Source organism: Aythya fuligula, chromosome 1, assembly GCF_009819795.1.
Source record: "Aythya fuligula isolate bAytFul2 chromosome 1, bAytFul2.pri, whole genome shotgun sequence".
NCBI classification, from domain to species: Eukaryota; Metazoa; Chordata; class Aves; order Anseriformes; family Anatidae; genus Aythya; species Aythya fuligula.
This window is the reverse complement of record NC_045559.1, coordinates 63,224,873-63,251,907: the sequence shown is the minus strand read 5'-3', so window position 1 is coordinate 63,251,907 and position 27,035 is coordinate 63,224,873. Positions and strand designations below refer to the sequence as shown.

General features: G+C 42.8%; 1 protein-coding gene across 1 annotated transcript in view; it reads right to left on the bottom strand.

Moving 5' to 3' along the window:
• The window catches only part of DENND5B (DENN domain containing 5B), a 107,901-nt gene that overhangs the window by 13,912 nt on the left and 66,954 nt on the right, over positions 1-27,035 (bottom strand). The window contains exons 4-12 of the mRNA XM_032195148.1: positions 26,212-26,399; positions 22,543-23,079; positions 20,930-21,161; positions 18,918-19,068; positions 9,467-9,560; positions 6,240-6,371; positions 5,255-5,407; positions 4,728-4,806; positions 3,427-3,508 (exon numbers count right to left, since the gene is read on the bottom strand). Coding sequence (XP_032051039.1) covers positions 3,427-3,508; positions 4,728-4,806; positions 5,255-5,407; positions 6,240-6,371; positions 9,467-9,560; positions 18,918-19,068; positions 20,930-21,161; positions 22,543-23,079; positions 26,212-26,399 — 1,648 coding nt within the window. The remainder of the gene's footprint in view (positions 1-3,426; positions 3,509-4,727; positions 4,807-5,254; positions 5,408-6,239; positions 6,372-9,466; positions 9,561-18,917; positions 19,069-20,929; positions 21,162-22,542; positions 23,080-26,211; positions 26,400-27,035) is intronic.

The following is a 27,035-nucleotide window of genomic DNA, read 5'->3' as shown; positions in this document are numbered from 1 at the left end:
AGCACAACCTAGTGCTGTCCAGAAATACTTGTTTGCTCTGAACAAGTGAGGAGGATGCCAGACATAGCTCATCAGCCCTCAGCACTGCTCTCTGCTAGGCTAACCTGCCCCACGCCTCAAAACACAGACGGACCTTTGCAATCCAAGCAGAGGTGTCTGCATCACGAAAAACCTAGGTTAGTGCAAATTCCTTTAAAAAACAGATTTATTATTATTCTTATTTTCCAATAAAAGAAGCTTCCTCCCGTTTCCTAACGTGACACATGGATGGATGTGTCAGAGGCCTGCTCTTTGATGGACAGGTGAGGAGCACGAACTCTCAGTGCCCTGTAAAACAAAACCAGAAGGGCACAATATGCTCACATACAAGTCCTTGCCCTTTGTAAGCAAGCTCACAAGCCTCCCTCTTTTAGCAGAGATGCCTACCAGCTGAATCACCACAGAGATCCTCGCTCCTGGCACTGGCAAGCCCTTTGTGAAACATCCCCCTTCTTGGCTCTGAGCATGGCAGCCAGCACTAGACCTTGCAGTGCAGACAGCTGGGCACGTGGTCAGGAGTCCTTGAGAAGCAGGACGTGCACTTCACTCAACTACACAGTGCTGAGATGCTCTCTTCAGACATTTCTTGCCTTTTGGGATGGGAAGATCAAAGCACAGAACATCTCTCTCCCTCTCCACTCTCCCTGACTTGGCTTAAATTACACCTAATACGAAACACTAAGTAGAATATGTTATTTCACTGTGAGTGGATTCACACACAGACTCAACTGTATTCCATGCGTGCTCTATCCCCCTTTATTACCTGTTTCTGCTTGAGACCAGATTGGCATAAATCACGCATTTGGGACAGATCAGGATCTGCAACCATGCAGCTTGGCAGAAGCATTAAGAAGATTCAGTGATCCATCTTGGTGTCAGCAGAAGCAGCGTGTGGCAGAACAGAACATTCAGGAACGCAGATTTATTTCGTTCTCACTGGTGACGGTCAGAACAGCTCTATTTTTATCAGTGACCTCAGTGTAAGCCCTGTGTGCTCACCGCTGCACAGCAAACTCTTTTTTGTCAGAGTCCTGAACAGCAATTTCAGTGCAATTCCCCGGGTTGGGACTTGCTTTCTAATCCCATTAGCAATAAAGAAAAATCTACTTTCCCTGCTGGATGTGAGCCTGGGGTACGGCGAGACATTGCCTCTGCAAATAGCTGTGCTGCCAGGAGAGGTTACAGCTGCTCAGCATCACCACGCCACCGAGGACAGTGCGAATGCTCCCGATCCCCATGCAGCCAGAAGAGAGCTGTATTTAGCTGGTACCGTTCAGAACTTTGATAACCCAGCCTGTTCCGACTGCAGCAGGTTACGAAGCACTTCTGTGGGTGCAGCACCCAGGGCTCGCACCCCAGGCTGGACCCTGCTTGTGGGAGGGGTGGCACGGCCAGACCCAAAAGCTAGTCACAAGGAAGGGCTTGCCTGAAGGGAAGGACTCAAAACCAGAGCCCAGCTGGACCAAAGATGTTGGGTCCATGCAAGAAGCAAAATAAACGTCTTGAGCATTTTCTGTACCACATCTAAGATGCATGGTTTTGTGAGGGAGGCAGAGGACACACAGCATTACCTACAGCACAGGCTTATCACAGATACAAGAGCGTGACTGTGATTCAGCCCTGCTGTTTAAGTTGTTTACACAACCTTGCATGAGCCATCAAAAACAAGCTGTGCTTAAGGCAACATTTAATCCTCTCACCATTCATTCAGTTAGCACCACAACCCCGGCAATTTAACAATTACCCATCCTTCCAGCTTCAGCATAAATGTGTGTGTATGCAAACAAATATTAGCCAGCATTCCTTCCAAGCAGGAGAAAGGATGCCACGAGAATATGCATGACAAATTCAACTCACCATCTGCCTGGTGTTTTGTGTGACCAGACATGTTTGTGTACAACCATGAATACCCAAGATACCACAAAAAGTAGTATTCTGCCTCTGTACTTTGAAAAGCAGTGGAAGCAATCCAGTGACTCAAGCAGCAGAGCTCAGGTTCGTGCTGGACTTCCATTAGGGAGCTTAGCAAGTGCATGGAAGATGAAATGCACGCACTGGTGAGCACTACTGGGAATCTCCCAGTGTGCAAGTTTCCGCTCCAGCTCCTCCTTCACCCTTTCCTGCCACTGACCTGCTGCAAGCCATCAGCCCCACAGGACATGGTTAAGTAAATAGCTGCCATGTCCCGTGAGAAGGATGCTAAAATGGCAGACACATGTTCAAAAAGCCCCTCTGACATTATACTCCTAATTACACTGCATGCATTCTTCCTCCTGTTCCCTCATAATGGCGCATCGTTTCAGCCCTACATGGCACGTTGTATTCTTCAAACACAGAGTGCAAGATCCTTAAACCAGATAACGTAAAACAAGATAGTTGCACCCCGCAGGTGGGAAGAACAGTCATTCTCTTTCAGAAAAACCTGACTAATCTATGTGATCCCACATCAGAACAAAATGATCGGTAATAACACACACGGTAAAATCACATCACTGTAATCATAGATAGCTCACAAAAACATTGATTAATCTTAATTATGCCTTCTTTTTACATGGAAGAAGGATGTGGCATTACAAGAAACAATGCTCACATTCCTTCCCACTTTAAATTGCTTGCAGCTCTTTACAGAGGAGCGTTATTGCATTATTTCTGCCCTCTTTTCTATGGCACTTCTACCCCACTGAAGTGCTTGGTTGTGGCAAGTGAAGTGTCAAAGCAGTAACGTGACCTGGCTTGATCATGGAGATGCCCTCAGGAACAACTGTCTGGTGCTGTCACATCAGCTTCCACCCCTTCTTATTCTGTAATCCTTCAGGTTCCCCAAAAATGCTTCATGAAACGCTCTCCAAAGCCAGGTCTCCTACAGAGCACCTGCCCTTACTTCATGTTCCAGCTTAGACTCGCCTAAATACTAGGCTCATGTACATTTCTACATTTGTACATTTATTACTATTGGTCATAAAACGCTAATTGAAAAAGGGAACATTGCTCAGACACTGCAAGCAGATTTTTATGTCCCTTTGTTTCACGTATCAACCATACTTACTTGGTCAATAATTTAAAGCAAACAAAAAGAAACAAACTCAATGTACCAAGGGATTCAATATTCAACATATCTCTAGTTTGTAGAAACTGGCTTTACTGCTAGAAGAGACCCCTGGAGAAGAAAAAAACAAAACCCAAGTAGAACTTGGTGCATTTTTCACTGCCTAAAATAAGTAAACATGCAAAAAGTTTTGTAACAGAAAAAGGTAATGGTCTAGATTTCAATGCAGGCTGAGGAGAAGCTTTAATTCTACTTAACCTTTGTAAACCCAAAGGTAGTGAAGATCTTTACATTATTTACATTAAAACCACAATGAATGCTTTAGGAATCAAATTATATACCTCATATCTTGTATCAGGGAAACCCTCAAAGTAGGCAAAATAATTCCTGTATCAGACTTCCGTCTTTCTGGTCCAACAGCAACTACAGTGGAGAAAATACATGAAGTTAATACAAAATTATAGTAGTGGTCTGCAATGTGTTTGTTTTACGTAATGCTGAAAACAATCTTAAGTCACTGGTAACTGCAACAACTCTGTTCATTAGCATTATCACTATCCTGGAAATGTGGAAGCAGACAAAAGAAAAAATACTTATTACGTTACCTATTTCTTCCTTAATTCAGCAATTAACTTGGGGATTTAAAAAGCTTCCTTTTCCATATGTGAAATAGATTAATATAAATCTATACAGTGGTGAGTTGAGTTTTATTAGTAGTACGTTATATGGGAAACTCACAACTGAGAAGGATGTGATAAAATTAAGCTACAGTAGCACATAAGATGCAAAGAATGCCATGCATTTCTGTACTCCTCTGATCAAACTGCTGTGTGGTGACACAGTTTGTTCTCAGGAATTTGTGCCTGCCAGCCAGATTGCTTAGCACATTACTCAGTGAAGTTTACTAAAAACTCTTTTGATGAGTGGGACTAGTTCATCCATCGATGCATCCTTGAGGACCAATCATGAAGTTGCCCTCTGCAGGATGTGAAGATTTCCAGAGTCCTTGAAAGATGACCCACAGAGACCTTCACTAAAGCCGCCATGGCACAGGGAGATCTCAAGGTCATCAGAAAACCAACCTCTCTTACAACACAGAAGTAATTTAGTGATTGTAAAAGGCCAAACCAAAGCATAACCTGGGTGCCTAGACTGATGGATGGAGATTCATTACACAACGTCTGAACTGTACTGTCCACCAGTATAAAGATTTATTGAACATGGTGATATTCACATTGTGATTTGGGAGACAGATTATGATCAGTGGAAGAAAAATGTCAGCTGTCTTAGCCATGGCTCCAAGCCTTCAGCTGCTTCACAAATAGTCTCCTACAGAAGCACAGCTTCTCACACCTTAGTCAATGATGACTAGAAGGGAATGAAGGTAGCGAACAGACATTGAGTGATTTCCAGACAGGGATAGTAAGCAGCCTCATTTCTCTCCAATAACGTCAAGCTATTTTGTCCAGACATCAAGGCAGCTTCATAATGATTATGAAAGGCCTCAGAATGTAGACATGATATTAGCAAGCAAATACTCTGAAATTCCTACATGGATTTCACATGGCTGCACTGTTCCTCACAGGCCTGAGTTCACCTGCTGTGATGGACCCCCCCAGGGAATGAACTGCTGAGTACTCACCTGGGGACTCTGCACTATGCTCTTGCTTCTCTTCTCTCTCCTGGTACTGAAGTAAATGGGACCACAAAGCAGATTTCCCCTGAAAAATTGAATATGAAGTAGCTTTAAATAAATCAGCCAATGGAAAAGATGCAGCAAAATAATGGGATGGCACTTCAGTGGGACAGAATTTCCGTAGTGAGTATGATTTCACTTCTCTTGGGCCACAAGACCTCAGAAAAGGACAGCATGCTCCCAGTGATCTAGCAGTGGGACCACTTGCTTTCTTTGTTCTCTCCCTGGTTTTGCTTCTGAAGGTTGAAAGAGGAGAATCCAAACACCAGTTTGACAACATCACTGCAATTTCCAGAGCTGCCTTGCAAAAAAAGAAACCCTCACAAGATATGAACCAGTGAATCTGAGCCCAAAGATACCTCCCCTGCTTTATGTTGGAATGATGCTACTGAGCAGCAGCTTGGAAGGTATGGGGGCATTCAGCATTTGACAGAGCACTGTACATACAAAGTCCCAAGTTTCCAGTTACCAACCTGCTTGACCTGCAGACCATGACTCCAGATTCTTTCCAGCAGATCACAGAGACTAGCAATCAACGTATTTTCCTCCAGACCTGTTATGTTGGCTTCTCCATGTCCCAACTCGACTGCTTCGTGGCCCATCTTCTCTACCAACATACGTTTAGTCTAATAATAATAATAAAAAAAAAAAAGTAGAAAAAAAATCCAAAAGGTTTCTAAAAAAGGTTATCTCAAAAAGGACAGAATTTATAGATGAATTTACTAAGACATGGTTGGGGATGATAATCTAGAGACCATTGCTAGTAGCTTGGCCTGAGAAACATTAAAATATGCAAATTTGTATTATTAAACCACACTGTCCTGTTTCTACACCCTTCTTCTATTGTCCTGTTCCTACACTGCTGATTTATTATTGACCGGTATCAGACAGAATACAGAGCTAGATAGATTTTTGTTACAAAATTATCATTATATAAAGAAACTATTCTTCAATGAAAATAAAAGCTTCTTAGCTTTTTATTTATTTATTTATTTTATTTATTTTATTTATTTTATTTATTTTATTTTATTATTTTTATTTATAGAAACTGCTATACTTCATTAGCTCTGCATAAACAGCACGCCCAAGTTGCACATGCTAAACGCTTCCTTTTCTGACTGAGGGTCTCGATCCTGTTATGTTTAGGTTACCTTTAAATCTGAACAACTAAAGGAAATCCTCCTTAAAATATCTGAGATCATCCTGATTCTCCTTCCTGCCCTTTTTACTCTTCCCGCCAACTTTGACTGCATAAACAGAAGAGTGATAATACACTTTCTTCTTTTCTTAGCAGTTGAAAAATATAACACAGAGGGATATCCATCCTGTAAATAGCCCAGTACACCACCAGACCAACATTGTTCCTGCTGTGAAGGACTTTCAGGATACAAAATGCAGACGCTATTTATGTTCAGCATAAGCAATAGGAGGGATGCAGAGGGATGAGGGAGGACTTACCTTCATGCGACATTCCTTCAGCAATCCTTCCACAAATTTACTGTTGGTCTGTGCAATCACAGCTGGAGAGAGGTCTGAGAGTTTGGGCTGCCTTAAATTTTTTCCTAGACTCCTTGCCTCCTGCATATATTTCTAAAAATAAACAGAATAATTTTAGATATTGCAAGTCAGAGGGGTTCTCCTCATCCTAATCCTAGGCAAGCAGATGCTGGTGAAAAGGAATGAGCTATTGTTAAGCTAGTAACAACAACATGATCTGTCTGATGCTTAAGTGTCAGGCTGAAGAAGTGGAATGCTCCCTTATGACAACACAAAAAGCCAGATATTTTCCTGTGTGGTACCAGAGCAGTCAACACTATCTAGTAAACTGTGCTGTTAGCCACTAGCACGAAGTTAGCCACACCAAGTGCATAAAAGCGTGAAACCTTCATTCAGCAACAAAGTCAAAATACCAAGGAAAGTTTCTTTCCATTGTTATTTGACTTTCACTAATAAGTAAAAAGCCGTTTGTCTAGTTTATTGACCAGACCATTCATGAATGGAAAAAAAAAATATCTTTGAATAGAAATTGCAAGAAGCAGAAATATATCTAGTGAAGGAGAAAGATTTCACCCATTACTTTGCGTCTGAATAGTTCATGTGGGAAAAAAACAGACTTGATTTTATTCTCAATTAACTTCTTAATTACAAGTGAAGCTCATTTCAAATGAAACTGACATTTAGGATCATTCTTGTTTGTACTGTAGGGGTGCTGATTGAGAAGAATGTACAACTGGCATGCTTTTTAAAAAGAGATCCAAGCTATGAGAAAAGACTTTTAAACCTCCTCGCTTCACTGTGGGTTGGGTTTTGTTTGCTTGTTTGTTTTTAAGCAAAAAACTCAAGCCCATCAAGAAGTGTCACCTGCCCTAACACCTGTGTGAGGGCTACATGCTCAGCAAAGCTAAGAAGTTGGCCACATTTTGGTGTGCAAATGGGAAGCCAATCAAAAAGTTGCCCAAACAATATTCATGAAGTTTGTGTTAATAACAATTAAATAATAGGACACGGCCAAATAAAACAGTCTTGAGACAGCGTGCTCAGAGCCTGATGTTGGAATGCTACATTTTTGTGCAAGACCTGTGAATTTCTAAATGTATGTTTTTATGTTTTAATGCTGCCTTTCTGGGGGAGATGGATGGAACATGACAATGACTGCTCGTCCCCCAAGAGGACCAGACCATGCTCCTCCAGTGACTTAGCACTGCTGCTGGCTGGGCTTTGGGGGTGCTGAGCAGCACACAGTGACAGGGCACCCTACAACCACTTCGCATGAGTCCAATGGGTCAGACAAGAAAGTAGGGTTCTGCCACAGAAAGCCGTGTTCATCTAGTTAGTAAGTACTCAGCTAGGTAATTACAGTTTCACTGGTGCTGTAAGAACTTAGAAATAGTCGAAAAACTACTGCATATGGGAATAAAAATCACAGCTGATGAAAGCACATTGTTCAGCAAGCAATAGCAAAAGTGACTTCCATCTAATTTGGTGCAAAAATTAGCAGTGCGAACAGTGAAAAAGTAATACAGAGAGTATGTAAATAGGAAATCTAATACTTCTTTTTGAAGGCAAAAGTATAAATAAAATGTGGTTATAGTCTGAAGAGTGCAAAAAAAAAAAAAAGGATAATCTTATTTTATTTATTGCATGTCTTGCTATTAATTTATTTTTTTGAACTTTTAGTGTTCAAGAGGAGAATGAGTGTGGGACGATAGGACCAACTGAATGCTCTCTGCCTGTATGTCAGTGTCCACACACCACCACCCTCCCCTATGCTGGGATGCAAAGATCCAGCAGTCAAAGCAATGCTTTTTTGGATTTGACACCCTAAGCTGAATTGCCAGCCAACCAACATGGGAAAAAGGAAGCAAAACAAAATTCTTGTCTTTCAGTCTCACAACTGTCATGTTTGCCAGGGAGCTGGTGTGGAAGCCAGGAGCTGGTTTCCAGCTACTTTTCTGATTATAACCACACTTCCAAGCACTACGGGGACGTGCTCGTACTCTACAAGAAAGGGAGAGGTTTGGGAGGCAGTGAAGACAGTGGTTCCTTACACTAAGACCTCAAAAGCAGCTTTCAACAAGAAAAACTAAAACATACCAGGCAGCATTCAGAGAAGGATTTTTTAGGAGGCCGTGCAGGAGGGGGTGGCCCCTGGTCCCACTCCCAGAAGGCCATTGAGTTCTGGCGAAGCAAAAGCTCCTCCGAGGGCTAAGAGGAGGCAGATGCCCCGATGGCAGAACAGCCAGAAAGAGAAACAAAGCAAGAGAAGCATGCATATGATCCACAGCCAAAAAGAAGAAAGTAAATACATGACAAAGTATTGAAACGGCTCTGCTGAGATAAACGCGCAAGGCACAGTTTAAAATATACTTGCAAAGTCATCCTAGCAGAAACAACAACAAACATTCACAAGAGCTGTTTTGCTGTGTTTCCACGAAACACCATTGGAAGCTGAGGTTCAGGAGTCCACTGATTCCTCTGAGCTTTTTAATTGCAAGTGTCAACACTGGTCAACGTTATCCAGCAAGATGTACTGCAAAACAGCACGAATGTTTTAGTTTTGCTAGTGACATACAAAAGAAGCACATGGAGATCGATGGAAAAATATGGCAGAAAATACTTAATGAAAGAAACTGAAAAGATGGGAAAGAAATGCATGCACGTGACTGACATCTACAAGATGTGTGGGAGTTCTCAAGCTTCAGGCACAAAAAGACCTCGATGTCTTAACCTTTCAAATGGGCTTACTCATGTCAGTAACCATGTAAGGCAAAAAAAAATCCTTTTAAAAAAGAAAAAGTCCTGCCTCATTTGCCTCTACAGAGCTGACATTTATTCAAGGAGCTGGCTTTTCCAGAGACCTTCACACTGGGCAGAGCTCCACTGCTGCACCCAGGCAGGAACCAGGGCTCTGCTCTCCACATGCCATTACATGACAGGGGGCTGTGTCAGCAAATAAGCAGTTTCCCTGATGACAAAGGGACTGTCTTATTCCAAAATAACATAAATGATTTTTATTGTGTGCATTAAAGCATGTACAAACATCTGTGAAGAGCAGCGTTTAAATGGCTGGAGAACCTACATAAACCTTAGGGTAGCAAGAGGACTGCCCGAAGCAGCAATGTGGTATTTTTTCCAAGCCTCACCTCGGGGACAGACAGGTCGCACTACCCACAGATGCCACCTACCTCCCTCAGATCATTGTCCAGCCCAATGTGCTCCGAGTGCTGCCGGAGGCGGTCTTTCCTCCGCTGCGTGGTGGCACTGCGACTGGCCCAACGGCTGCAAAGTTGGAGGGAGAGAGAAAACACACATGAGTGGAAAAGGTTGGAAGGGAGAGCCTGTATGCAGAGCTGGAGGACACCCAACAGACCTGCAGGGCAGGTGACAGGCCACCAGGCACCCAAGGGACCTGGTGGAGACCTGCCTGCTGCCTGCCTGAGTGAGGAGTCACAGCACTGGTGCCACCACGAGGGACATCGCTATGTGTAGGCACGCAGCAATGCCCCTGCTTGACAATTTCCTGACATTTGATAGAAATGGTGGCTGTATAAGCAAACAAACAAACAAAGGGTATGTTTTGAGTAACAACTTCTAAAAAATTTCCTCTTTTGTGAGGTTTCTGAAATAATTCCTGCAGTGGAAGTACCACAGGGAACGTCGTCACCGTGACAGAACTACTGTGATACTGGGAGCACCTATGTCCAAAGGATATTGACAGTACTGACATTCCTGGGATTAATTGTGTTGCTGTCTTCACCATGGTTTTTTTTTATTATTATTTTTTCCCCATCGTATTTCTAAATAGCAAAAATTCTAAATAATTCTGAATTCTAAATAACAAATATTCTATTTTTACTACATCTTAGTTGATGTCCAACTCAATGTTTTTCTCCTCTGAAGCTGCTGCCCAAAAGCAGGAGCTAGGTAGCCAGGTTTGAAAGTGAGCAACCCCCCGACTCCCAAATGTCCCAGCTTCTTTGTGCCAAATACTGTAACAGAACATGAGATAACTCAGTGCCAGCGAATTCAGAATCTCAAGTGATTGCAGGGTTTCTAATAATAACATAGCATTCTGTCAAATCCCTGAAAACAAAAATGTTCAACTGGTGCAGGGAATAAATAAGTTAATACATTATTTATAGCAGAAAGCTAAAATAACTGTGCAGAAAACAATCTATCAAGCATTAAAAAGAAGTATCTAAACGCACATGAAGGCTACATCTTCAGAATGATATAAATTACTGTGGTTGTGCGTATTAAAATAAAAAAATCAAACACAGTGAAAATAATAATAAAAAAGCCTGTAAGTCCTTCAGTGTCTTCATGAAGTCCCCTCTGCCTCTCGCTTGCGCACAGAAGTTAAAGAGCAAAATGCAGCAGGGTGTGCTCAGGGTGAGCCTCTCCATACCGACAGGTATCTGTAGGAACAGGAGTCATCAGACCCACACCCATCCATTTCCATGTGCGTCCCAAACAGGAGCATATTCAAACAGGATCTGGGATCTGAGCTACTTGGGAAAGGATTTTGGGCTGGCAGCGTGTAGGTGGGTGCAAGTCTCGAGGAGGAGCCTGCATGGAGCTGGACTTGGGTCGTGAAATGGCTGATGAGACACTGGGGAGGTGCAGGAGGCCCATGAGCAGTGCAGAGATGTGACCCTGGTTGTCTGAGCCCTCCAGTTTCCAGAAAGCAAGACATGTACTTAACTGTCTCCACCAATTTCTCTAGTGAGGCAATCAAAGATGAAATTTTGGCTGTCTGGGTCCAAAAGGTTAAAAAAAAGTCATGGGAACTGAAGTCTTTATGGTCAGAACTGACGTCTCTTCCCACCTTCCAAATAACATCAGGAAAACAAGTGCAAAGTAAGAAACAAACACCTGGGTCTGCACCTAATTATGGTTCAGCACTTCACCATCCGATATGACACAAAGTTTATTTATAAAAACCCGTAGCCTCAAGCCTGTTGTAAGTAAATGAAACAGCCCAATAGGTGTCTGAGCAGGAAGCATTTGTACCTTCTCAGAGGGACGCATTACTGACATAAGTGTCTCTGCACCTCCTCAGAAACCTTAAAAATATACAACCTGTGACTTTAATAAATCATCACATTCCTTGCAAAAGCAACACCCAACGCCTCATCAGATGACTGAGAGGGGAAGAAAACGGCATTTTGATAATCTCAGAAGGTTGAAACAGAGCAAAAGCCCAACCCCTTGAAATAGAGGATAGCAGAATTGGAATTGACTTTAGGAATTGACTTTTGGCTCTAGAGACCCCCCATTTATTCCAAGTTAATACCAAGCTTACTTTTCACACAACAGAATGCCAGTAATACACCTAAATTTAAGTTATAAATCATACATTGTCTTTATCATATTTTTCTGCTGTAATTCATATGATATATTCTAAATTCGAGACAAAGGTCTGATCCCTTTCCACTTGCATTTGTGCAGTTACTGGAAGGTTTAAGAATGACTACAGGCGTCCTTTGAGAGAACACATCCCACTGAAGGTGAAAGTGGAACAAAACCCACAGAATAATTACAGGTAATACACCATCATTAGAGCATTCTCACTCAATTCCAGCCAACTGGGAGGCAGCACAGACCATTCTCCAGATTATTAATCAGAACTATTTGAACACTTTCAGCATACAACCGTAAAGATCATTAGCCACTTCTGAAGGAAGAAATTGCTGTTCATTAGCTGGAGCAATTACACGTGCAGCAAGCCACGCGGCCCCTCTTCCCCAGCCGCCAGGCTAGGGAGGAGAAGCTACCGAGTGCTGGGTGAGGTCTGTGCATTCGGATGCTGCTCTGAATCTCTCTGGGAGATTTGGTGAAGATCTAACAGCAGATAGGCAGCATTAAGCAGTTAAATCTTTTAAAGCCTTTTCCTTACTGGGCTGCATAGGATAATGCTTAAATATCACTATAACCATTCCCTCAGCCCCTCATCAGCAGAGATCACATTTTCAATTATTCCTCCTTGCCCTTCAGCCACTCCAAATGATTCTGAAAGGGGGTAAAGGCCCTCCCCACCTCCTCCGGGGTTGCTGAAATCCCATTTGGGTGTCTGGAGCTGGTCTCCTGGCCCTGCCACAGGCCGGCTGCCTCATTCACACCTTGGCTGCCGCTGCTGACCAAGAGAGGAAGGCTGTGCTTACACAGGCAAATGTGTGCTTGTTTTGAGCCCTGACCCTTGGGCTTTTCCACTGAACCTCCTGGTCACCCTGAGTGCCCCCATCCCTGTGGAGTGGCTGCCAGAGAAGATGAAGCCCACCTGGTTGGCCCAGCCTAGATGTTGCCCAACTATGCCCTGACCCCAAGAAATCACCCTCTCCCCTTTTTTTTTTAAATAAATTTTGTTCTTATTTCACCTGCAGAGCCCTAAGCACGGACTACTGGCTTGTTTCATGTACTCCCCACAGCAGAGGCGTTGCTCCAAGCACCAGGTCTCTGGGGGTAAAGCAGCCGCAGCTCAGGTGCTGTGGTGCAGAGAGCCCAGGGACACGCTGCCTATGTGGAGCAGCACAAAAAAACTCTTTTTGGTAGTCTGTCCTCATCTCCTGATGCCTGTGCCCAAAGACAAATGCTCTTCCCCCTCAGGGACTGCGAAAAAGCAGTGATATTTCAGAGCAGGGACCAGGGAAGACCGTGTGCTGCTCAATATAGAGAAAATAAACAAAAGGCTCTTCACTGGAAGTGTCTTCAACATCAAGACTGTAAGGTCAACAACAAAATCAGTATCGTTTGATACCACATTAGACCCAGCAAGCACAGGAGTTGGTTTGCAGGGGGTGGAGGAACTATCGAGGTGGCACTTCTAAAACACAACACTTAACCTGTGATGCTTGATTTCTGTAATAAAAATGGAAATACAGTCAACATCAAAACTGAACTGTCAGAAACCAGTCTAGCAGAACAGCAGCCTGGACGTGCTGTACTGCAACCATGTGTTCATCTCTCTCCCCCCCTGCCTTTCCTTCCTCCCCCTCATTTCAAAGCTCCATGAAGGCATGAAGAAATGAAGCCCACCCAAACCAGACACGGGTGCAAAGGGCAGGATATACATTGCAGGAGGTGTAACACGCTGCCAGAGAACAAGAACGTGAGAGGCATCTGAAAGACAGCTTCAGTCATACACTGATTTAACTAATATAGCCATTGCCATGAAAATCACTACTGTAATTTAGAATCAATTCACGCTGATAACAAAGAGAGAGGTGGAAGGAAATGAATGCACTCGTCTACAGGACAGAAGCTAAATCTCCTCATAGAGACCATCTCCTGAGGCAGACTGCTATTTAGGTCTGCAAATCACGGCAATACAGCTTTTACATACATACCTCCACCACAGGAATTGTCTGACTATGTTTCTGTATTTGCAGCTCAGCACACAGATGTACCATGCCTCCAACAACCCTAAAAGCAGGCACGCAGTCTGCAGGCATTAAACACAAGCTGCACGTGTAATCTGCTCAGGCTAAGGAGCAGTTCATGTGGGACTACACAGAGATGGCAAGTCAAACCCATGTTGGACCAAACAAGTTAAAAGGAAGGTCATATTTCCCTGTGAACTTCAATTCTGCATAGTTATTATAAAATGATAAATTAACTGATATAAGTTTATTACCCTTTTACTGCCTTGCACTGATTGAGCCAAGGATCAGCACAGAGGGCTCACCCATCCAGTTCCAAATTCCCATAACACGTAATTCCTAGTTCAGAAAATGCTGTAAAGCACTTGTTGTCGAAGTCAGTCACATTATATTCTCAAAAATGAATGTATTTGAACACAAAGAGTTAACATTTCCACTGCACCTGTCAGTGGCTTGCTCCGTCAGGTTACCTACTGTATAGTAACCACTTATTTCAGATTTTCATACTTAAAAGGTGAGCTTTCACTACACACGATGTTTAAATAACATCAGTGTTGTGTGTGGATGGCTCAGTGCTGACTCATGTCTTGTTCAGATGCACTGCAGAGATGTTACTCTCTACCACTTCAAAGTGCAATTATCTGGCTTGATTTAAGAAACAAAAAAACTTCAGTGAAGCCTGACAGCCTTAAAACAGTACCCAACATGTCAGGAGGTAGAAAGAGCACATGTAGTATGAAGTACCCATTAGAGGAGAGACAGATCATTTGTCACACAAAAAATAACTTAGTTAAAGCCAGAATGAACTCTACCATCATGTAGAGATTCAACAAAAGGATACCAGTTTGCATAATATAAATCATATTTTCTTTAAAAATGTTAAGACACATTAACTTTACTGAATAAACAAGCAGGAGTTCTATTTAAAAATTAGGAGAACCAACGGGCAGATAAAACCTGGGCAGGTCCCAGCAAGTAGGGTGTGGTAGAGGCCACAAGGCTGTGCCCATCACAAAGATGAACCAATCTCATACATTCCTAATACATAATTTTTACAAATAAATACTGACATAGTGGTGAGGTCAGCAAAATGCAGCACAGGGACAAAAACCTACAGAAAGCAAGCAAATATTTTTGAAATCTGCTTTACAGGTAAGAAAAACGCTTCACTTAGCTAAACCCTGAGTTTAAGAGGCCAACTACAGAGGGATCTGTGCTGGAAGACTTGCACTGTGTCCTCTTCTGAGGGTGACTGCAGGTAATGCAGCACACAGAGGACAGACAAAAGCACCAAGTTCACAGGATGCCAGAATACGAAAGGACTCAGAAGAGAGAAGTGGCCAGAAAAGGGGAAATGCACAGGCCAGGAAAGAAAGTAAGGGGGAAAGCAGGGCACAGATAAAGAATGTGGAAAAAAACAGAGCTAAATGAGGAGGAAGGTTAAAAAAAAAAAAAAAAAAGATAATATAAGCCTTTTTGTAACTGTGTAACAAAGCAAAACCTTCCCTCAAAAGATAAAATAAAATAAAAAAATCAGTTGCTCTTTGTGGGCAGCACTACAAATTGCCAGAGTGCTAATATATTCCCATGCTTGATGTGCAATCAGTGTTTTCCTTTGCAATATTTAATCTCATTTATCAAGCTTCTTAGTACAAATTAAGTTACAAGGTAATCAATTAGATTGAAAACACAGCTTGCTTCATTGTTCTAATTCTGCATTGTAAGCATATTCACCGTCATTTAACAATTAGCTAATCACAAACCATGAAGTGTTTATGTAGCTTGCCTTTTTGTCATTCAAATTCCTTTCCTGAATTGTTGCAAAACGTATCAGCCAGTGGAATCCCAGATAAAATTTTAAGAGCCTGGCAAGAAAAAAACAACATGGGAAAGAAGAGGAAAATATGTAGAAACCACAACGTGGTGCTGGTGTTTGAAAAAGGAAAGGACAACTCTGGAAACCAATGCTCTTTTCCAGGCTGGTAGACACACTGCCTAAGTGACTGCAGCCCGTTTCCTCCTGGGATAATTTCTAGGAGGACTTTTGCAGAAACCATTGTTTTAGGAGGTTACAGCAGTGTGGACAGGACATTTTTGAACTCAGAGGAAGCTGCAGCTGCTGCCTGCAGATTCAAAAACTTTTCCTATGAAGTGGGGGATGTATCAAAGGGGGTGAGTGCAGACTGAGTATCCCAAGCAGGACACTGCTGCCTGATTTTTTTTTTTAACCTTACTGAAAAGAAATAAAAAATTAAAATTAGAGTTACTGTCAGGGAGGTTTTTGCTTAGCTGAGCAAGTCAATATTCCCTTACCACCCCAGGAGAGAAGGTACAGATCATCCTCAACGACACTAAGCAGGCACCTGCAGCCTGAATGAGCTGGCCAGAAGAGGAGCTCATGTAAAAGGGGCTGTCTTCCCAACTTACACTGAGCAAGCAGATGAGTGAAAGCAGCAAAAAGCGTAATGCTGGCTAGGGCCAGAGGAACACAGGTCCACCCTCCTGTCCAGCCTCCTAAAGGACACCTTGGGGGCACAGGGAGGAGGCAGCAGAGTGACAGAAGTAGGGCAGAGCAGGCTGCCGAGCATGGCTGCGGGCTGACAGATGAAACATTATTAGGCTTCGCTTTATGACAGACCTCGGTGTTTTAACACTTATACATGGTAACGTGACCAGCGTTTGTTCCCAGCTGCGTTTAGGTGGAAGTGATCCAACGTGACCGTCAGCCCTTCCTCTGTCCCCAAGACCTGCTTGCTGTGGCTAGCAAGCAAGAGCCAGACACCTCCTCTTCCAAACACAATTTCCGCCTGTCCAAGCAACGTGGTTGTCTGGAATCACACAAAGGACCTAGGACTGAACAAACTGAAAATATTCGTTCTTTGCATTATATTCCTGACCTAGATATAATATGATACTTACAATGGCCCCGTGACTGTGACAGAGGTACCTTCACCACTCTGTCTCATTGCAGGAAAGGAATAGTTAGCTAACATTATGGGCTCTGGTTATACGTTTGTTAGCTTATTTGTTCAGAAAGGGAAACAATAAAAAACTGATTGCTAGCCAGCAAGGACAGGTTTCCATTAAAATAGCTTTGAAGTGGTCTATTTGCTACGGTCCAAAAACAACTGAGTGGAGCATGGGAATGACTTCTCTCTCCTGAAAATACACTTTCTTACAACATTCAGGATACAAAATTCACTATATAAAACTGAAGTCTGCAAAATTAAATCTGATCTACATATTAATTAATATCTTTTGCATTAGTTTCATCAACACATGAGCATATGTACACACACACGCTACATCCAAAGTGCCTGAGAATGAAGATGAAATGTTCTCTTATCACATGCCCATACTCAAAGGCTAGGGCCTGTGTGCAAATACAACATATCCCCAAGAAGCATATACTGGGAAATTCAAATTAATTTTGGAAGGCTACAGTTCAATCGATTTTGTGGTCAAAAGAATTATACTGTTCTTGCAGAGAGCACGAAAAGGCTATCTATTGTATCTGTGGGTGTAAATTCAGCAGAATCACATATCTTAAATGGGAGAGAAAGAGAGTCCTCTCAGCTGCTCGCATAAAATGCCAGGAATCAGAAAGATATAAACAGATGGTCTTGAGATTTTCCAATTACAAACCTTTTTGGCAATACACAACTGGAGGAATTCCAAACATTTGTCACTTTGACATCACTTCGCAGTAAGTAATGGGATTTTTGTATTTACAAATTCTGAAACATGCTGCAGTTTGAGGACCAGAACCAGCTACATCAAAAATTACCACTCCAGGAGTTAAAGTCACATTTAAATGGGCACAAATCTAACAGAAGTATCTTTGAAGGTACAAAGAAAACTGTTTTTAGTTTAATGCTTATTCATAGACTTGGTAAGATCCTGTGACAGAGCCTGAACGTGTAAGTAACTTGGAGCAGGCTGAGCCTGCTCGCGCTGTTGCTGACACTATAAAACTGAAACTTGGTGTAAGGATAAAAGACAGACTGCTAAACACATCTCCCAGAAGTTGAAGAAATCCTCTGTTTCTCAAGGAAACATTACCTTTAAACTTCTGTCTTCTCTTGCAAGATGACTACAAAGAACTTTGAAATAAGCATTCCTCCTTTTATTTTTGTGGGTGTTAACTCAAAAACTAATTGCAATTCTTTAAACATTCAACGCTTATGGATATCTTATTTTAACAGTTGCAAGTCTTTTGCATAGTAGGTTATTAAAATAGGATTAGCTAGCACTGGGGGGCACAAAAGGTGTATAAATAGAATTGTGTGGGCACCTCACAGAGGAGCCTAGAGCAGCATGTGTGCATGCCATTTTCTGAAGGAAAAGCTAGCTTTCAAAATTTGGACTCTCACATTTATCTGTGCTCTACCTTGACCTATCACTGAAATTGAAAGTTAGGGTATGAGCTAATCATTTTGTAAGCCATCATCATTGATGCTCAAATCATTCCATTTTTTAAGGAAAGAGGGGAAATAATCTCTTTTCTGGGTTTTTGGGGAAGGAAAAATGTAACCTACAGCTCTTACTTCCCATTATATTGATATAGAAATCATGTTAATTACTTGCTACAGGACCTCATTTTACATTAGGCAAATTAACTACATAATGATATGCTCAATTCCACAGCTATAGGTACCCCTACCTTCACATCAAAGCACAGTACAGAGCCTAACTGGAATCAGAAGAGTTTCCAAAAAAGAACCACATACTCTCCAACCTCACTGAGTTGTTATTCCAGGTTACTCCAATCTGGAAACTGAAAAAGCTACAAAAATCTTTGGGGCACACAATAATAGCTAAAGGAAAGAGAGGAACAGAGAGGGCACTAATTCCTTTCTGCATGGTGATGTAGAGGCTTCAATACCAGAATTTATTTCAGAATCTGAATTTTGGCTTGGGTTTCCAAATTATCCTATTTAGTGCAAAACAGGAAACTAATTTTAAATTTATTACGACAATGATAAAACTAAAAATATGTATGCGGAAACATGGTACTCATCACTAGAATAGAAAATTCTGAGGAACCTTCACAAAACCAGAAATAACACTTTCTAGTGTAACCCAAACTATGGCTATACCTTCAGAATCAGCTGGTAGAAACCAGAAAAGGAAGGAGTTGCTTTGGTTTATTTACTCTGGCTAGAAACCATCCAAAACTGAGACCGCTGTCCATTGATGTGGATCTTTCATTAGAGAAACCTCCTTTCAATTCCAGAAAATTAAAAAATATGCTTACTTGTTGTTGGTAGGTCCTGTTGCTAAGACGTCTGATTGCAACTTTGGGAAAAATCCTTGTTCGTACTTCCCTTGACCAATCTTCATATCAAGTAAATGCGGGTGGATGGCTGTGTGATCAATCTTCATCAGCCGCTGCTCGATGGACTGGGCTGCAAGTTATACCCACACGTCAGCAACCCTGTCAGCGAGCTACGTGTGCTACAACAAGCAGTCATGCTCTGATCCCGAGTAAGTCTCTAAGAAGTTAAAAATGCACCTTACTCTCTGAAATCCAACACTTAAGGGAGAAAACACCTGTGCTGTTATTTTGTTATTTGGCATTATCTGGACACAATAGTGTTGGGACAAACATGTTAGCTGTTAGGCAAGCTGGTACTTGAGGGACAGGATGGGTTACAAGTTGATAAGGACAGTGCAAGCTTCCCCTGCAGCTTGGTGTTTGACCTCAGTGCTCCTTCTGTTAAAACACCTGGGGCCTGCTGGGCCTGGAGCAGCTCCCTGTGAGGGCTGGGCACTTTGCTTTGCCCCAGAGACATTTCCTTGGGCAGATGCAGCAGGGCGATATCCAAGTTTTGCAAATGTCTGCCACCTGTGTGATGCTCCTCCTGAGGGTGGACATGCTAGTGCTGGCTGACAGGCCATCAAAAAGCACAGGTAGCCAGCAAGGCCTCGAGGGCAACAAGCAGACATTTAGACGTGGCAGAGGCTACGACAAGAGCAAAGAGGGCTCCCTAAAAACCCTGGTGCCACTGATGCCAGTGTAGTTTGGTCATGATGTGGTATGAAGGTTTCACCTCGGCTCTCCAGAAGAACACAAATGAAACCTGTCAGCCTCTCACCACTGAGTCAGATGTGCTGTGAACCAGAGGGGAGAGGGGGCGGTGGGGCGAGAGCAGCATTGAATTAACAAATTCAGTATGCAACTTCAGTATTTTTCCCCCCTAAAAAAAAAATAAATCCCTTTGGAGGTTTTATTTTGGAGCTAATGGCTGGGTAGTATAGGGACAGAAGGTTTGAAGGGTTTTGAAAACAGTGGGTTAAACAAACAAGTGTTGGAGTGGTGCTGGGCCCAGGTGTGTGAGTGGCAAATATGAAAAAAAGTTGGCATTACTATCAGTTTGCTGCTTTTCAAGACACAGAAAATGAGGTTCCGGTGCCACAATATCTACCAAAACTAGACGTTGAATAGACAGGCGACCTGTAAATTAGAATTGTTTTTAAACAGAAAGAGTTAAGCAGATATAGGATTTCTTTCTATTTCTGTCACACTTGTAACAAGCAAAATGCTCTCAAGCAATTAGAAAACTAAAAACAACAACAACAACACACAAGAAATGTGCTTGCCTCAGTTCATTAATTTGTATCCCAACGAATTGAAGAGTATAATTTCCCTATATTACTTGGAAATTAAATAAATACTTGCACAGTAAGAAACTCAAGTGTAATTTGAAAATATGTCCTGTGACTATAGTGATAAAACCATCCAGATCCGAAGCACACAGCGTGTTGTTCGCTAACACTGCACATCTCCTGCTGGAGCTACCAAATGTGCCACACAGAATTATGTCCCCACAGCTCTAGCCAAACAGTGTGAGCCCAAACCCCTTCCTTTTTACGGGAAGGGGTAGATGAGGTGAGTGTCCCAGGTACTGGGGCTCGGCTCCTTGGTGTGGCTGGCGCTGGTCCCACCGACACAGCGAGGGGAGGCTCTGCTGGTGGTGGGACAAGAGCTGCCTGGAAGGGGATGCAGTGAGCCCCTGCCTGCAGCCCAGATTTCAGCTTGGGTTTGTTGAACAAACCAGTGGGCTTGAAGAAAAGTAGAGGCTCCTGATATTTAGAGCTTTTAAAAGATCGCTGAAGTTTTTGCCTAAGGAACCACAGACACTGCAGAGTGCTGCACAGGTAGCTCAGGCTTCCTCACTGGTTGCAGCACTCCCATGACTAAAGACCTGTACCTCCTTGTGGCTGACATTGTACTTCTGAATATTTTATTAGCCCATCCGAACGTACCTGCTTCCTTCAGAGTGCTGCATTTCTGATAGTTGGATGTCCGCAGTGCAGGGGCCCTTACATTATACAGCCTTATTTTCTCGATTCGGGAGTCAAAAACTCGCAGGAAAGGATCCTTCTCTTCCCACTGGGAGATTATTTTGTTGTCTATGAAGGTTGCAAACATCTGTGTTTCGATGAAGTGTGACAGGAATGGGAGGTAAGGCTCAGGTTGGTCCGAGAGAAAGGAAGCCTGAAATACAGAGCAGGGCATTAGTGCCACGCTCCTGCTGTGCTCCAACATGACAAACTGTCCTACAGCAGAGAACTGATGCAGCAGCCACCAGGAAGGCTTGGGCAAGGCTTCGCCACCACAAAAACACCCCTCAGAGAGGATGGGATCCAGCTACTGAGGGGTCTGGCTCATGGGTCACCTTTCTGGTCACAACCGTGAGAAATAAGGAGCTTGGGAGGCTTTGTGACAGCTCGAGTAAAGGGAAAATGGAGCTCCTGAAGCTCCATCTGCACTGCCATGTCTTTCAAAGCAGTCTAGTGGCTACTGCCTGCAGGCACCAGCTGTGTGTAACCTGTGTGCGCCCATGTGGGACCTCTGGTCCACACACCCCTGCTTAGGACCAGGTCGCTTACTGAGGTGTCGTATTTAGTTAGGGATGCACAATGCTCCTCAGCTAATATTCCTCAGTGAAGTTAAGCAGGGCAATTGATCTTGAGATTCCAATTAAATTGAGCATGTGCTTAAATCTCTAACTGAGCTCTGAAAACCCCTACCTTAAAAGCCCATTTTATTGTGTAAGTACTAGCAGAGACTGCATAAACAAACCCTGACTTCTGAAAGCTGCTACTGTTCAACACATAAGTACAAACAAAAACAATAAAAGGCATGGTAGTGATTTTTTGTTTGTTTGTTTTTGTGTGTGTGATAAAAAACTGACTGAAATCAATATTTAGTCTGTTCTTTACTATTTATCCCTCTGACATTCTCCTCAGAGTAGGACTTGTGTCTATAAAAGCTGATGGCTAAGAGCGTTATCTACTTTGAGAAGTCATTCAGAAATAATAATTGTGCAAGCTTCCAGACATTTCTCATTCCTCTTGCTAACCTCCACTCTACTTATTTCCCCATTTCTAATCTCAGCTTCCTATTCACTCTTGTGTACACACTACAATGGAGCCATAACAGTACTCTTCTGACATAATGACATGATAACCTTCTACAGAACAAGACTACATGTTAACAAAAAGCCCTACTGTGAGATTAGGAAATAAAAAACATGAAAAAGTGGATCCGCTTTTTGTCTTGTGTGCACACCTCTCCTTTCAGCAAAGGAAAAGGAAAGAAAAAAAGTCACTTTCTATTGCTGCCCTTCCAGAAAACCCACAGGAAAGCCCCCATCAGTCTGTCTGCAGGGCTGCTACATGCCAGGACAGCTCTGAGTGGCTCAGCAGATCCACACCAATTTACCTTGCCAGATGACCTGGCCCTGTGTAATCAAAATGGCAGATGAAGAAGGGAGGATTGAAGAGTACCTAGGCTACATATACATGACACAGATAGTCACCCCCACCTCCTAGAGTACTTTTAGGTGGAAAAATAAATACACAGCTATCTTTACTTTGTCGAAGTTCTGCATTTGTTCCCTGTTGGTCAGCCACGATTCCAGATCGGGGGCAGCCTGAATGACGAATGCCTCATAGTCTGCAAACATTTGCGTGAAGCGGTTGGCAAACACCTCCCGGAGCTGCACGTTCAGTTTGTAGTCCCTCAGCTCCACCTCTTCACACTGCAATTTCACATCCTTCTCTTTTTCCACCAGGGGAGCTGTGATGGTCATCTTCTCCATCGTCACGCCTGTTCTCTTGGCGAGAGCTTGCAGGCGGGCAATGGTTTCATTGCCTTTCAGCAGCTCGTACATATTGAGGGCGTTGCCAGGGATGTTCCCATTCTTTTTGTCATTCACCAAGTCACTAAGCACCAGGTTCTTGAGTTTGGTGGCGCTGTCGCTGCAGTGCAGATTGCCCTCCGGTGGGATCCCAAACTGCAGGAGGACCTCAGAGATCTCCTGGATGAACTCCAGTTTGTTGGGGAACTGGGGAAATTCCTCTGGCAGTTCAATGAAATGGTTGTCAATGTCCACAAAGCACAAGTTTGCCTGAAAGATGAAGAAAAGTTTCAAAATGGACACTCAGCATTGAGGGGACTACTGTGCTAAGTAGCCCGATTTTCCCAGAACGTTTCCAGACAAAAGGATAAGAGCACACATTTGCAAGAGAATTACTTTTAAGCATGACTTCAGTAATGCTGAGGGCCAGGTGGACGTCACTGATTTAATAAATTAATAAAGACTCCCCAGTTTGTTCTCCTGGGACTTGCAGATCCTAAACTTGTTGATCCTATTGCAAAGCCTTGATATTCCCTCCCAGCACAGCTGGGGAGGCAGCAGCAAGTGGGACGTGCAGCACCACTTCTCAGCCCCTGTAAACACTAGCAGCATAAATCACCACATCTCCAGGCTGTGTTTTATTTTACTAGGGGCATCTGTAGTTGTGCTACCAACAAACAAGGATGTCACTTACAAAGATGATGCAGGGGCAAAGCTACAAAAGAGGGTCCTATGCAAATCCTTTGTGATCATGCCTGAGTATATCTTGTCCATAGGATATACTGTTTCCCCACTTTCCCCATTCCCCTGCTTCTGTCTTTTCATCTTGGAAACTGCTCTGCCTGAGATACAGATTGCTCTCAGACAGCTTTTCTGTGCATGGAGATGGATCTCAGCCCAGAAGATTAACACTAAGTGGAGACATGAATCTAGCAGAGCAGACACTAGCAGTCAATGGGGGGAGGGAAGCACCCTACATAAAAATTAATTACATTGCAAGTGCACCCTCGGGAATAATAGTAGAGTGAAAAACAGTAACTGGTGTTCTGAACTGTGGCTTACAGCTGAAATTCAGTGAGTGCACCATGCTGAATAAAATCTTAAAAGAGGACAGATTCTCCAGGTGCTGAGCTCTGAATGGTTTCACCCTGGCATTAAAAGCTGAATACACCACAAGACAGCAGGAGCAGGTCTGTGTTAGTCTGACTCGGCCACTGCCACAGCTCCTCCAGCTTTTCTAAGGCGCATTGACTGCTCTTTGCTTCTCACAAAATGCTGCAGACTAAGGGTATTAGTAGCCATTTGGTAGAAGTACCCCTTCAACTTACTTTTTCATAGTAAATTGGACTGTACAACGCATCTCTTCATACAAAACAACTTGCTTTAGCTAACTATGTAGCTACTAAAGAGTTATGGATGCGTTGGTATGGTTTCTTAGCTCAGGGACTGTCTTCTTATCTATCAATATTTCATTTCAAAGGCTTTTTAATTTCAGCTCTGCATATCATTTGCAAAATTTGAAAAATGAGATTTGGATTCAGAACACCCTTGGGGAATTGGTCTCACTTCTCTCTTCAAAAACACCCGATGATTAAAGTTAATGCAGAGGGATTAGTAACCTTAAGACAGCATGATGGCCAGTTGTTAGAATTTTTATCTCTAACGTACAAATGGTTTATATTTAGACTAAAAGCCTGACAAGCCAGCCCCTGGCCTGAACAAGAAAGGAATGCTAAAGTGAACAGTGCTTCCTCACTGCTTGCATGTTGAAGGACGTTATTTTATTTTTTTGGTTGTCTAGAGGAATTTGAGATTCAAGATCTTCCCAGGTCAATGCCCCTTCTTTCCCTCTACCACAGTTATGGGACCTGTGGTGCTCCTAAATGCTGGGCTGTTATTTTTTACCCAATTGCTAAACATTTTAACAGGGTGTTTTTTCACTCCCACAATTACTGTTTCCTCATTAGAAATATTCAATTTGTTATCCCAGTGATACTGCAAACCCATCACATTAAAATTTTAATTTAATGAAAATGACAGCTTAATCTGCTAACTAAAAGCATATGACTAATAACTTTAAAAAAAACCACCACAGTAATTATGTAACATTAATATGGTTTTACTGAAAAGCATTATTAGATAACAGCTTCATTTCCACACCAGTGCAAATTTCATGTGATTGGACCATTGTATCCAGGAGGTAAGATTTGATTTGCAATGCTACCTGCTACCCAAGCTCAGAACCAGTCACCTCCACCTAGCACCTGAAATAAATCTTTATTAAAAACCACATTATCCTTGCCCTGTGTTTATCCCTCCACTTCCACATATAAACTCTCCTTATTGCATGTTCTTCTCCACTGCTGCTCCCACTGCCTGCTCAGTAAGAGGGCATGTTTGCAAGCCTCTGTCCCCAGGAGAGGTCCCTGCAGGGACAGCAGGTATTGTAGTGCCACAGCTATTCTTATGAAAATACCAATTTTAAGGAGAAACCCAAGTTAATATACCCAGATTGCTCAAGAAATGGGCCCTAAAGCAGTCAACATCAGGAAGCAGAGCAGACTAGCAATATCCCGAAGACTTGGCAGTGTGGAAAGTGATCAGTGGCTAGATGAAAACAAGAAGCGGTTTTAAACACTGTGGTCAAATTCCACATAGGAAAAAATCTCTATTTCACTCTCTACCACCGGTGACTTCAACACCAAGAATCAGTGGATGACCTTATTTTCTCAGGGGAAAGAATGATACACAGTGCAAAGTCTTCGTGTCCCATTGCACATGGGACAGGCAATCTTCAGTGTGAAAGATCACCACTGGAGTGAGTTTCTAAGTGGTTCACAGGCCATATATTAATGCAGCTCTGGCTGATTTGAAGCCAGGATGCTGGTCTAGTGGTAGACCTTGACCTAGACAGGAATGCAGGTCTTTACTTGTGGGTATGATGAGGCTGACAGGATGAAGCACACTTCTCGTCAGGCAACAGGGTGACAGGGACAATTTTAAACCATCTAGCTACTGTACCTGACATCCAGTTTCACAAAGACCATCCCCAAATTAAATGATCCTTAGCCCTTTGCAATAGGACCGTGACACTGACAAAGAGTGAAACATGGTGACGCATGTGACATAGGAAAAGCAGAGAAACTTTAAGCATCACAGCAGGTAGTAGTAGAACTTAGAAGTGAGTACAACTAGCTACACTTGCTAAATTCAGAAGTACACCAAGAAGGACTGCAGAGATTTCTCCTGCTACCTCTCCCCTGCTGGAAAACAGAGTATCTGTGAAAACGGTTTTCATGGTGCCAGAGACACCTCCTAGCATGCAGTGTCGTTTTCCAGCATGGATTCACGCCAATGCCAGTAACGTGCTTCAGAGGAACAGCACCAAGGGCAGACGCTTACCTCCTGAGGCAGCTCCAGCTTGGAGCGGTCGGTTCCCTCCTTGGACTGCAGCCCCATCAGGTAGGGAACAGGAGCGTCCAGAAAATGCAGGAGGGAGGCGGGAAGGATGGGGACATATACGTGCTGCCACTGAAATGGGAACAGCAGTGTCGTGATCCCCTCTGCCACCGTCATCAGGCGCTGGTAATCTACATGGGGAGAGAACAGGAGAGACATTGAATTACCTTCCTGTGCTTCACTTCTGGAATCTGGTTCACCGGAACAGCAGTGACAACATAAATCAGAGACAGTGTTACATGGTAAGATGCTTTTTTGAAAATAAGACAATATTTAAAAGCCAAAAGCATTACTTAATTAATTAAAACTCATTACCCCCAGGAATAAACTGCTGAGCATAAACGTTCATATCTTATCTAGATCTATTCTATCATTAAATTCATTTATTAAAAAGATACCAAAATTATCTCTAAAGTACAGGATAATAATACTCTGATTCTATAAAAAGCATACATTTTTTTTACAAGGAAAAAGGGGAATAAAGGAAGTGAACTTCAAAGAAACATTGTGGTGAGGCTTTCTCACTTGCTTCCTGTCTATGTTTAAGTCACTACTACTTCTAAGGCTGAGTGTATTTTCCAAGAGACTCACCTTGCTTACACACTAGCAGAAATTCATCATCCCCAAGTATAAAAAAGGACTGTTTTAACATAAAATCCAAACAGAAGCCTAATGGAGATTCAGTTCTTAAAATAGTCTGTATAGCTAGCGTTTTTATATTGCATTGTTTTCCTAAATTTCTATTTAATTCACTAGTTTATTGCTTT